Source organism: Lathyrus oleraceus, chromosome 5 (assembly GCF_024323335.1).
Source record: "Lathyrus oleraceus cultivar Zhongwan6 chromosome 5, CAAS_Psat_ZW6_1.0, whole genome shotgun sequence".
NCBI classification, from domain to species: Eukaryota; Viridiplantae; Streptophyta; class Magnoliopsida; order Fabales; family Fabaceae; genus Lathyrus; species Lathyrus oleraceus.
The window spans coordinates 586,321,815-586,335,777 of NC_066583.1; the positions used below are offsets into that span (position 1 = coordinate 586,321,815).

A 13,963-nucleotide genomic window follows, 5' to 3' on the forward strand; every position below is an offset into this window, starting at 1 on the left:
CGATCTTAGGAATATGACGTGTGAGTGTGGTAGATTCCAAACGTTTCATGTCCCTTGCTCACATGTTATTACAGCGTGTTCAAGCATAAGACAAGACTATTTTGTGCATATAGTTGATGTGTTCAAAGTTGTAAACGTATTTAAGGTCTATGAGGAGAGCTTCCTCGGGATCCCGACTGAAACAACTTGGCCGCAATATGAAGGTGACACGTTTTGCCACAATGATAGCATGTGGAGAAAAAAGAAAGGTCGCCCAAACAGTTGTCGGATTAGAACTGAAATGGACAACGTTGAAAAAGAAAAAAGAAAGTGTGGTATTTGTCGAGAAATCGGCCATATGCGCATAAAATGTCCAAACAGACATGGCCCTTCTACTTAGTTATGTCTGAAGTTTTAGTTTATTCAATCGTCGTTATATTTCGTGTATTTTCTTTTTCAACAACTTTTATTTAGAGCGTAGCATTTCCGTCTATAACACATGAAAGGTGACAACATAATAACAACTTCAAATAAAGATAAAACACAACAACTATTACAACATGTTATAACAGATAATGACTCCAACACCTTTTATCATATTATCTTATTAAACGACAACAGCTAAAACAAGTGGATCTTCAACGTCTCTGCTAACTTCTCCACTATGTGCAGAAAACATGCAACTAACATCCATATCATTTTCTACACGGTCCCAATAATACATGTATGTACCATCTGGGCTAGCATCCGTCAGAGTTATGTAAGGACAATAATATTCAATTTTTCTAACACGTCGAATCGGACCACCCAGTTGTCCAAAACTAGCGTTGATGGCAGGAATCAATTGTCTGAATTTCCATTGTGGATTCAAAGAAACCCTCATGTGTTTATCTGTTTCAAAAAACACAATACAACACACAGACATGATTCACAAATATGTGAAACAATTATTAAAGACAAATTATATCTTTCATCTGTCTTAACCACCTCTATTTATAGAACACCTGATGGAATAAAAAAATAATATTATAACATTGTTTAGGCGGAAAAAAATTGTACTGAAAAATTGTTTGGGCGGAAAAAAATATATTATACATTTAAGTACGAAATATATTATGCAATAAGTTATATTAAATACTAATTTTTTTATTTAATATTTATTAAAAATATTATATAACAATTTATTTAATTTATTAAAAAATTATTCAAATTTATTTTAAATATTAATTTTTAATTAATATTAAATATTTATTAACTAAAAATTTCTTTTTAATTTTTTATAATTTGTAATTATAGTTTAATAATATTAAGAATGTAAACATTGTAAGTATTGTTTTTAATTAATATTATATAAAATATTAATTTTTTTATTTAATATTTAATATTTATTAAAGATAGTATGTGACAATGTATTCAATTTATTAAATTAATTTTTTTAAAAATTATATTAAATATTAATTTTTTATTTAATATTTATTAAAAATATTATGTAACAGTTTATTTAATTTATTAAAAAAAATTATTCAAATTTTTATTAAATATTATGTAAAAAAGTATTTAATTTATTAAAAAATAATAATTATATTATATTAAATATAATATTTTAATTATTATTTAATATTAAATAATAATTTTAATCAATTAAAAATAATTAAAAAATGGAGAAAATAAAGAAAATAAAAAAGGGACTCCATCCCAGATGGCGCAACCCAACTGTGAGTTGTCCGCCATCTAGGATGGAGAGTGCGGAAAAAACATTAAAAAATGTCACAGACAAAAAAGATGGCAATTGGGGATTTTTTTTTAATAGGGTGGCATTTTGAGAATGTAATTTCATGGAAATGGCAATGAGGTAAAAACTCGCATCTAGACTACTCAGAACTGAGTAATTGAAGCGTCATTCCTAGCATTTAATTCCCTAAACACACATTTATTACTATAAAGCCTACAGGACGATCTCTTACAAGAGGACAAGCAGAAGAAAGGGGAACAGTCCTTGACACAGATTTTAAATTTCTGTTACGACTTTTATAAATGGAACACAAGGACACAGGCCCATACGAAGGTTGGAGAAAAGCCACAAGTTAGAAAAAAGGGGGTCAGTTTGTTTTCAAGCATATCCATAATGAATGTTACAAACAACATGCTTTAACTAAGAAGTGGAGTGAGAAATAGTGAAAAAGTTACAGAGAGAAATAGTTTAGGTGGCACGGGAAATGCCTTCCAACAATAATTTTGTCTCCTGAATAGATGTCCTTAGATTTTTCATTTGCTCCTCTACCTTCTCAAACGTGCCTACACAAGACATGGAAGATAAGAAATTGCTGTTTGCAGCTACGATCATGTTTGTCTGCAACTCTTCGGCTCTTAGAAAATCGAATTGCAATTCTTCCCCTAGAATCTTTGTTTCAGCCTCCTTTAGATCATATTCAAACACGTATTGATGGAGATCAATGATCAAGTGCTCCATTTCCAACATTCCGTTATCTCTGAACTCCAATAACATTTCTTTTTCATTCGTCACACGTTGAAGTGAACGTTCCTTTTCCTCTGTGGTTCTCAAACTTTGTTGTACTTCCAGTCCAACTGCTTGAATCTGACTTTCTACATTTGCTACTTTCTTGTTCAGATTTCCCAGTTCTTTTCTAACAACCCCGAATTTTTCTTGAGAAAGTTTCATCTCTGCTTGCAGCTTAGTTTTTTCTTCTTCTAACTTGAGTAAATCAAACGCTCTACCGCTAAATTGCCAACTTTTCACTGAGGAATCTGTGTTATGTGTGTTATCAATAGCAAAGAGAACCTTTCCATCTTCACGCTTGCGATTCTCTTCCTCCAATTTGGATTTGATGCATGCAATATTCTTGGTTAACTCCGCTTCAGATTCTCGGTTCTTCTTTATATCACTTTCCAGCAACTGTTTGGTAGCTTGAAGAGCAGCCAACTCCCCTTTCTTTCGGTCAAGATGGGATGCCAAGTCGTTCAACGTTGCTCTTGCCTTTGCTTCCCGTTGCTCAAAATAAGAAAATGACCCGTGCTTCATAAAGTTTGATAATGAATATTTGAGTGCAGATAACTTTTTATCAGTTAGAGCTCTTCTATTATGTGCTTCATGAAGCTCAAGGTTTGAGGATTTAAACTGTTGACGTTTGACATGAATATCATGTTCTATCACTTGAATTTCTCTCGAGAGCTCATCAACCTGGACAATTTCTTTTTCAGCGTAGCCAAGCGTTCTAACAGCATCTAAGATTTGTTCATCAACCCTTTCAAGCTTTTCTTTAGCATAGTTTAATTCCATTGATAACTTTGCCTCATTGATATTTGATACCTCAGTAACCTGTTGACGTTTGACATGAATATCATGTTCTATCACTTGAATTTCTCTCGAGAGCTCATCAACCTGGACAATTTCTTTTTCAGCGTAGCCAAGCGTTCTAACAGCATCTAAGATTTGTTCATCAACCCTTTCAAGCTTTTCTTTAGCATAGTTTAATTCCATTGATAACTTTGCCTCATTGATATTTGATACCTCAGTAACCTTTTCAGTGTTACCCAGAATATCAACCTCATTCTCCTCCTTAAAAAGCGTTTCTTCTGCATGTCCATCTGACTCAAGGCATAAATCAGACCTAGATAACTCTGTCTCTTCTTTAGCATAGTTTAAATCCTCATTGAAATTCGATACCTCCATTTCAGTGTTAACTAGATTATCACCCTCATTCTCCACCTTTAAAAGCTTTTCTTCTTCATGTCCATCTGACTGAAGGCATAATATATCAGACCCAGATGTAGCATGATTGTCATCATATCTACCATCACCTCTATCCTGCACTTTCTCTGAAGCAGTCCCCACTATTGAGTCTCTTTCCACCTCGTCAACCTCAACAAGCTTTTCCACACGGTCCAATTCTTCTCCTTGGGTTTCAACTCTTTCATGTCCAGAACATGAAAGAGTTCTTTTAAGATCGTCCTTCTCCTGCATGGCTCTTTCATACAAACTCATCAATTTTTCATTTTCTTCGTTGATTTCCGTGAGCTGATGTTGGAAATCCTCAATCACTCTTTTCAAAGCAGCCTCCTCTTCTCTTTTTTCTTCATTGATTTCCGTGAGCTGATGTTGGAGATCCTCAATCACTCTTTTCAAAGCAGCCTCCTCTTCTCTTTTCAAGGCAGCTTTTGAAACAATTTCTTGAGAATTTTCCCATTTAGTAATATTTCTGTTATTTTCAGCAGCAGCCTGTTCGTACAACTCAAGTAATTTACTATTGTCCTCAATCATGGCTCTAAGCTTCACCTTTAGCTCTTCAATCTCCCTTGACAAGATAATTGCTGTCTCATGAGCCTCTGCTTCTCTATGGCTAGCTGCAGCAATAGCATCAACCATTGTCTTCAATTCCATTTGGCCATTGATGTTAATTGATGGAGGGTCAATTTGCTCCCTTCCTTCAGTTGTTGTTTCACTTAGTTGAGATTTCTCTTGTTCAAATTTTGCTTTCAAATCATCAACTTGCCTGCAATAGCGAAACATGCATATGCAGAAACAGTGTGAAGAAGTAAATGTACCAAAAATAACTCAGGCAAAAAACACTGAACAAATTTAAGATCACAAATCAACCACTGTGAAATAATTTGTGAAAAATGAGAGCAACCAATACCTTTCCAATTTTTCTTTCTCTTCAAGGCAAACCTCTAACTTCTTCAGAATTGTGTCCATTTCTGCATGGTTTTGTATAGCCTGCCACAGAGAACATTTTATTAACTTATGAAAGACATTTGACTAAAAAGTTGAATTGAGCACAAAAAAAAAATCAATACAAACTAGAACGGTCTAGACCTGGATGCGAAGAAACTCATTTTCCTCTCGAAGAGAAGACTGCCAACGTGACTTTGGACTAGGCTCCTGAAGATATATGTCAACAAGAAATAAATAAGCTGTATAAATGAAATATTTAAAATGCAAACAAGCACAAAAATAAAATAAAATCTATTTGCATATCAAGCATATAGAAAATTACTAGGCCTCCTTATTTAATTGATACATGCCCTGAGAAGATCCAAAATATGATCATTGTGTTGTGAGGGGATTCAAACAGTCAAGCCAAAAAGGACTTGTGCTGCAACTGTGAGAGGCTTATATTTTCAGAAGTTTCAAAATGTTCCAACATTTATTCTAGCAAGATCTCATGAGCAATACAATACCAACTGCAAAATATGTTGGATTCGAATGTTTTATATCGAAGTAATACAATATTGGAGATCTATACACAAGTCCATCCAAAAACACCAGCTAGTCTGAAAACCTTGTAAAATGCACAATCAAAATCTTCTAGTCTTTCTAACTTACATCTAAATTGAGGTAAAATATCAAGGTAATCACTACTTCAAACATGAATACTAATGCAGAGTACTTCACTATTCTTACCTGTTTTGAAATAAGATCACAATCTCTATTTAAGTCCTCCATCATTGAGTCAGCATTTGTTTTCTAGCATTAGCAAAAGAGTAGGTCAGCTTCAAAGTTTGTAGTTCCCTTTTAACAGAAGGAAAAAGTCATTACTATAAAAACCTGAGCCATTACCATATCGGGTTCGTGCATTAATTTCCAATCCAATGCTTCTAACAACTGCACATATATGTGAAGAAAACACAATCAATGTGAAGGGAGGTTAACTGAAACTTTATAAAGAAAATTTTAGAGTTTGGGTTGATATGTTTACAAAACCAGTTTACAAGGTAAGGAACGTCTCCCACTTATGAACACTTTTTCAGGCCATATCACATTAAATATGAGATTCTCAACATTCACCCCTTCACATGAAGGACTGAACATCTGGAGTGTGACTCGGATGGCTCATAATAGATGACCCAATGGGTCTAGGATAGATTATGATGCCATTTTAGAATTTGGGTTAGGTCTGACTCAACCCTACAAACCTATTTATAAGTATTAGCAGCTTACATAAAACACTTCTTTAAGTCATGTCACATTCAATGTGAGATTCTCAACAACAAAAAATAGTACGGGGAGATTGAGTGAAAACATAAATGAACCATTACAAAAAACATCTCTCCCTCACCCTACCTTGTTTTGGAGTACCATGATTTGTCCATTCATTATTTCCCGTTCACCTTCCTCATAAAATGACTTCAACCTGTTTTGAAGATAGATAAGCATTAGAAGCATACATAACATTACATAAAAACCGAGATAAGAGATCACATAAAATTCACAGAAGCCACTGATTATTTTGTAAACATGGACTAACTAGACCAGAGGCTTGTTTCCATACTAGTGTTGTATAATGTGTTGAATTTACATAATATTATAGATAGTTGAGTACTCATATTTTGTCATAATAAGTCATTTCCCGGCCTTTCTTATAATCATGAAATCAGAATGAGATACTTTAGTTTGCACAAGAAACCAAGAAAAGGAAAAACCTAAGTAAAAAAAAAGATGTGTATTGAATCTACTGATTTTATTAAAAAGTAAATGAAAACATGCCTTTTTATTTCTTCTGAGAGCTGCAAATTTTCCAAAGCAAACCTAGTTACATCTTGACTTCGGTCCACCTTGGCCTGCAGGACCTCAATTTCCTTCAAATGTTCCTCTTTTTCAAGCAGCAAGTGTGTCTCAGCTGAGATCTTCCCAGAGGCAACTGCTTCTAACCTTCTTCTTTCAGCTTCTCGGAATTTGAGCCTCATCTTTAGACCTTGTATCTCATCTTCCCTTTGTTTGACCTGATTCATCCCATATTGGAATAATTTAATTTCCAAAGAATAATAGTCAACTTACAATACTGAAAAATCATACAGAATACCTAACAGATATCTATGATAACCTAAATTAGACAGAAACTGATTAAAAAAACTCAAAAATTGGATCTAAAGCTTGTCTTATGAATTCCTTTACAATCAAACATTCAAATAAAAAAGGTATATGTCATTTCACACGTACCAGCTTCTTGGCCGCTTCATTTTCTTCTCTCAGTGCTTGCAATGCTATTTCTTTGTCTTTTTCCCTTCTAAAGGCCCCAACAAGGGCAATTTCATAATCTTTATTCTGTATCAAGCAAAAGAAGTGTATCAGTAAACAGTAATAAAACCCAATGATTTGTCTGACGCATAACAAATATCTACCTGAGATACCCTTTTAGCAGAAGTTAATGGACTGAATGATCCTTGAGCACTCTCCCACTTGAAGGATGATACTGGCGAACCTGGAAAGCTAATTACTGAAGTGCCATTATCCTGAATTTCTCCTCCACCACCTAGAGATCGCAAACGGGACACTTCTTTCTGAAAAAGAAATTGCATTACAAATCATAACTAGATATCTATTCAGCACGTTTAATAAATCTTGTAAATTAGCATAGCAAAAAATTAAAGTTGAAGAACATAAATTTGCTCACCGTAACACTTTTTTATGACAAAAATTCATTGAAGTGTATTTATAGACTCAAACATGTATCGGAAGAGAAAACAAGACAACAATGCAAGAATAAGGCCCCTTTCTCGCAATGTCTTTGACCACTGACCAGCAAATACAATTCACTCAAGCACACCTTTTTCTTCAGGCCTTTCTCTTTTTTTTAATGAAAAACTAGGGCTAGTTAGTGCATATATTATATATAAAGGCATGAACAATCAATGTTATAAAATTGACGAAGTTCCATTACCCTTCAAAGTTCAAATCAAATTGAAAAAACTCTTATTCACCATTATACTTGACTCATAAACAATTCAGTAAACATGTATAACTGCGCTATTTGACTTGAATGATATGCCCCAACTATAACTAAGAATGGGTCACCAGACATTTTCTATGCTAGGACATTTAAGAACATAACATAAGAAAGGATTATTCAAAATTAGAGTACCTTGAGTTGTTGAATTTGAAGTCTCATTGCAATGACATCTCCCGATGCATCCTCATTTACAATGGCCTGAAAAAATTATTTATGAGCTCTCATTAGTAGGATTGATACATTAGAATTTCTCTACAGAAGCTCTTTACTTTAGCAAACTTGGAATGAAACAATAAAACAATATTAGGCAAAAAAAATGGAAGTAAATTAATAAAAAACGCTGAAAAGCACGAAAGACATACATTGTTCCTAATAAACTTAGCACGTTGTGCGAACTTCAGCGTGCTTAATGTCTCAAGCGAACAACTGCAAGAATTACTAATAGTCACTATAGTATAAAAATATTTAACTATATGCAGCAAATAAATTTGAAGTGTTTAATGACAGAGTAAATAAGCTACTATGAAATTGGACAGTGAGATTAAAAATCCATTTAATATGACAAGCAATCAAAACATGGAAACTTGTTGATTCCTGATTCCCAAGAATTCGTAATGCAAAAAAAAATCAAGTCCTTATGCAAAGTTGTTTTGAACATTGAGGAAGGAGATTCACTGACCAAATGGAGGGACTTATATTTGCAATTATGATAGTTTTTGAATTCCCTCCGAGAGAATCCTGAAAAGAATAACCAAATATTGATCAGATTAATCAACAATTTGCAGGTCCTTATTCATTTCATAAAACAATTCAAACACCAGTAATTTTTTTGCCTAACATCCATTTAAAGATATTCATATATTGTTGCAACATGCGCTGTAAATTTAAAACTACTATTATGCCAGAACATCACATTCACTGCTAGGAGCATAGGGTAGTGTTATGCCAGAAAATCACATTCACTGCTAGGAGCATAGGGTAGTGACTGTACAATGAAAGTATGCAAGATATTTGTTCCAGGTGTCTCTTCCCTATATTGTTTAGAGTTTAGTGAAGTTTCCAGTTTCACCTTCAGAACCAATTTCTAGATAGGAAAGAAATGAACATAACATTGTAATTTGTACTCGATTTTTTCATCTGCCATTTAGTATGAAGGTCTTAGAATGTATGGGTTGGACCTAACTCATCCCTACAAAACCGGCTTGCAAGTTGAGGATTGCCCCCACTTATAAACACAACATGACCATATCTCTAAGCAATGTGGGACTAAATTCACCCCTATAAACCCAACACAATGTAGGTGTTGGAGGCTGCAATGAAGGCGGGTCAAAAGCCGCAACTAAGGCGACTAGGGGCGGACCGCAGTGAAGGCGGAAATTCCAACAGAAGGTAATAAACTTCTGGCTCCATATTGCTGATTCTATAGCTCATTTAATAATAATACTGCATACTTGCAATAATAAATGGTGATGTAAAATGAAATATACATACCAAATAAATAAATAAAAACAGTTCTTGCGGGGATAACTATTTCATTTTAAATACAGTGATATCTGTTGCCAGCAATCTCCAGATGCTGAAGCCTAATCGTGAACTGAGAACACCTAAGTAGCACAAATCTAAAAAAATGGGCACTGACCTGAAGTAAAAATGTTAGCTTTGAGTCACGGTAAGGAACATGGTGTGACTTCCCATTAGATATACCTACCAGGTTCATAATCACAAGCCTGAAATTATAATATTAACACCTACAAGGTTAGTTTTTAAGTAGAACCCCACATTGGAAAAATCAACAGTAACCCTTCATTGTCAATGACGATACCAACCCCAACGTTGAAAGAGACTTGTTGATATTAGTAGCTTCCTTAAGGCGTTCTCCCTCAGCACCAGAGCTTTTCTGCCTGATGTCAAGAAGGATATAGGTAAACAAGCATATAATACTTTCAAACCAAGGTGACATAACAGGAACATAAACATGCACACACACATCTATGAACCAATTACCTCTCAGAACCAGCCAAATCAACAAGATTGAGTCGAGCAAATCGAAAGTGAGTAACTCCTTGAGAATCCCACTAACAACAAATAGTTCAATTAATATGTGTCATAATAACATACTAGCAAACGAAACAAAATATTGAGCTTTTCTTTTGCATGAATTAGAAAAAAGAAAGATTACTCACTTGACTCTCAATGATGCAAGTAAATACACTATGAGAACGGCTGCTAGCACGATTCATATTAGTAGCAGCCACCTTTCTGTTTGCAGCACCCTAAATAAAATCATAACTTGTGATCAATGTCATTTAACTTGCACATTTAAGAGATGAGAATCATGGGCAAAATTAAAGAAACTGTTCAGAAAATAAAAAATATAGGTTGTTTTCTCTCAATTATGGAATTGCAAAATGCCTATATGTGATACAAAGTAGTAGATAGTTTCAACCACAAACTAAAATACTACAAACCATGAGTGTTACCATCAATATTGGTTAACAATACTCAAATATAAAGGTTGAGGCATTACATACCTGAACAAGTAATTGAATAACATCTCTAGCATTAGTAACTTCCATTTCCTTGAGATTTTCCACATAAACACCTTTCTTACTGTCTTCTCTTATCTGCCACATTACTTCTTGTTTATTTTTAAAGCTGAAAGTTTTCAAAACTGAAGAATTGATGTGAAAAGCTAGTAATTACCTGCAGATTGCTAGATGAAGGATCCAACAGATCAAGGATCTGTTCATTGTATATCTCCAAGAAAGAACATTTGCATGTGAATTTTAACTTCTCGTCTCTACGCACCTCTTTTTCCTGGTGTATTACAGTATTAACAGACTAAACTTAAAAACATGCAAATATAGCTACATGAATAGAGAGCCATATAGGGACTGAGATGCTATTGTCTAAAATTAGGCAGAACTTAACCAATTCAACTTAAATATAAAAAAAATGAAAAAATATAGAAAATGTTTTCTGTTTTTTCAAATATAAACGTATTATCAATTTATTCATATTCGTATATTTTAAAGTGAACATATCAACTTACTCCAAGAGTAAGTCTGCACATAGTTACTTAGCTTAATAACTCATTATAAACATTAGATTTCACAAATCCAACCATTGAATTAAAAGCTCTTATTGAGTAGATCAACTCTACAAATTTTTATAAATTTAAAAGTTATTTGATACTTCATCTAATAAACTCAATTGAACAATTTTTAAATTAACAAAAACAATTAAATGTCAATTATTTGATTACATTGCTGCAATCGTCTAAATTTTATAAAAAGTTGTAGAATTGATCTAGTCAATAAGAACTTTTAATTCACTGGTTGGGTTATCAGAACCTAATGTTCATAATGAGTCAGTAAGAACTTTTAATTCACTGGTTGGGTTAGCAGAATCTAATGTTCACAATGAGTTAATAAGCAGAATAACTCTATGGAGGAAGTTGATCCCTCCTCTATTTCAAATATGTATGTATGCAAAATTGTGAACACAATAAAAATACCACTTTCATAATTTCTTGTGCAAAAGTGGAGTGAAACAAGGTGTTTACAAAATGAAAGTAGAAAAATTTACATTTCGTACTAGCTCAGAGACATTGCTTACGCACTACTTAAAAAATAAGCATATACTTTTGTCACATGATACTTACTCAGTATGTGGGTCACAAAACCCTAATTAATGGGGAGACTTTTCTTAAATAATAAGTTGCTCGCATCTAAATGAATACCATAACAAACTATACCTTCTGAATTCTTGAAAACAAGTGCTCAAATATTCTTGGTGTCATCCCACAGTTGACACTGTGTCTTCTAGTTCCCCCTTCAATGTCACCAAGCATGGTGTGCGTCTTCCCACTTCCCGTCTAAATGCACAAACAATAATTCTCAATATAGTAAAATTGGTAAAAATTAGAAAGATAAGATAATGACTCACTTGACCATAAGCAAACATGCAGCTGTTATAGCCTTCCATGCAGTTATCTACCATTGGTACACCAGCTACTTTAAAGAGGTTCTCCTGTTGCATCAGTTAAGTGAATATGAATATCAAGCTTGAAAAAAGATAAAGCAACACAACCACAGCATTGACACTTAAGCTTGCACGCCACGATAGTTCTAATTCCAACCAGAATGAACGCATCTAACAAAAGTTTACCTGGCTAACGTTCTCATCTGCAACCAGATCAAAAGTAAACCGTGCCTCCGGAGGTCCAGTCCAAGAAATGGTCTGACAACTCTCTTGTCTAACACACTTGTTGTTACCTTGAACGGATATCTCGTTATTGCTAAGCGGACGCATTCTAATTATAACCTAGCTCACAAAAATTAAACAAAAAACAAACTTAATTAGCTTAAACCAAGTCATAACCCTACCCCATTCCTAAACTGTATACATAAATAAACCATAAATCAAGAATTTAAACACAGATTTACTGCATTTTTTAATTTTAAGATCAAACAAACTCAGAGCTATACATAGTCTAGTAATGAGATTCCTTCCTTCAGATTAAACCTAATTTAGAACATAATATAAAAAATAAATGGCTATTAACATTCATTAAGTGAAAAACTTGAAATTAGGCTCCCATGAAACTGCTTCCAAACACATAATTATAAATCATGATCAAGATCTTGCGGAATTAAAATTGAATTTGTACCTGCACGTTATGATCTTTCCAGAAAGAAGGATCTTCGCACAATTCGAAGCTTTGAATCGATGAAACCGCGGCGCTACTTTGTCCAACAGCGCAATCATCGTCCCAATCGGTAATAGTACGAACGACAGAGTTTTGAACGAGATTATCTTTAACCGCTGATTTGAAAAGATCTGGAGTGTTCTGAGTCAGCGAAAGTTGTTCCGATGGATGATTATGGAACCCGAACCTAGTCTTGAATGCACTTGCGGCCTCGGATAAGAAAGGCATTTTGATGTAATTGAACGATTTTGATGAAGAAAATGTAGAAATTGAGTTGAGTGAAGTTTTTAGGGTTAAAGTGAGATGAACAAAGAGGGAAATGAAAGTTGAAGTTTGAATTATGGAATGATGAAGAAGAAAGAAGTAGATGAGAGAGAAGAATATGTGATCTAACCGTGGAGAATGATTGGTTTGAACGGTCTAGATGAATTTAAATTCAAAGTTTGAGACCGTTTGATATTGAGGTTTCAAATTTTCGATAGTGGAGCCAAGATCCAACATTACTTTCCCCATTTATTCAAGCTGGTGTATGTCGTTGTTATTTGTATGTTTATTATTTTGCTATTTGTATGTTTTATTTTTGTTAAATTATTATAATTATAATTAAATTTTAGTTTTTATTTTATTATTAATTTTATGAAAAATAAATAATTTTATTATTAAGAAGTTTGAAGTATTTGGTTAGATGATAATGAATTTAATGAATATGAACTGAAGATAGTATAAAATCATTTTATATTATCATTTAATAAAAATTACTTATTCATTATAACATATAATTAACTTAAAGTGTATAGTATATGCCGATGAGATATATAATAGTGATTGATTGATTGATAGATAGTATAAAATTATTTCATAATTATTTTTTGAAAAAAGTTTAGATTTATACAAATAATAAGGAACGATACGATAAAATTAAATTAACATTTTACAAAAATAATTTCATATAGTATTATATTTCAGTTAACTTTTTTATTAAATTTATAATAATAATTTTATTTAATAAACATTAATGTATACTAATATCCTTAAGTTAATAAAAAAATTAATATAATATACAAACGGTAATAAAATAAGAATAATAAATATAATTTAATTAAGTAGATCAACTTATTGGCCTAAATAATTTTAATTAAATAGATTTTAATAAAAAATAATAATTTATATAGCATTCTCATGGAAGAAAAAAAATTCAATAGATTTTAACCATAGAGAAAAAAAAATCAACTTAATTTAAAAATTATCAATCCATATCTCATTTTAAAGATTTTTAATTTTTAATTTTGACATTTTTAAAAGGACCCTTCAAGATACCTTTTGGGCTAGCAAGAGAGGCCAACGATCGCACCAAAAGAAAGCAACAATTCACCCAGTCGCTCGTAGTGTAGGGGTATTATTTTGAGGAGAAGCATAGAAGATCCAAGTCCAAGATAAATTCAATGGTTTCACGCACCTTAATCATTAAGAATATCAGGTGGTTACAACCGCCCTACTATATAAACGAAATCACGTTATTCTTCAG

The 13,963-nt window shown here is 32.9% G+C and overlaps 1 protein-coding gene across 1 annotated transcript; it reads right to left on the reverse strand.

Moving 5' to 3' along the window:
* Positions 1–2,045: 2,045 nt before the first annotated feature.
* Positions 2,046–12,902, reverse strand: LOC127086710 (kinesin-like protein KIN-12E). Its single transcript, XM_051027503.1, has 22 exons — positions 12,400–12,902; positions 11,898–12,053; positions 11,676–11,759; positions 11,485–11,604; positions 10,431–10,544; positions 10,259–10,351; positions 9,911–10,000; positions 9,732–9,802; positions 9,554–9,628; positions 9,367–9,454; positions 8,407–8,465; positions 8,090–8,153; positions 7,860–7,925; positions 7,120–7,278; positions 6,938–7,042; positions 6,485–6,720; positions 6,062–6,131; positions 5,558–5,602; positions 5,402–5,464; positions 4,814–4,879; positions 4,635–4,714; positions 2,046–4,490 (listed from the first exon to the last, which is right to left on the reverse strand). Exons 1-22 carry the CDS (start codon positions 12,664–12,666, stop codon positions 2,180–2,182), a joined length of 4,482 nt encoding a protein of 1,493 aa, XP_050883460.1. The 5' UTR covers positions 12,667–12,902; the 3' UTR covers positions 2,046–2,179.
* Positions 12,903–13,963: the final 1,061 nt, after the last annotated feature.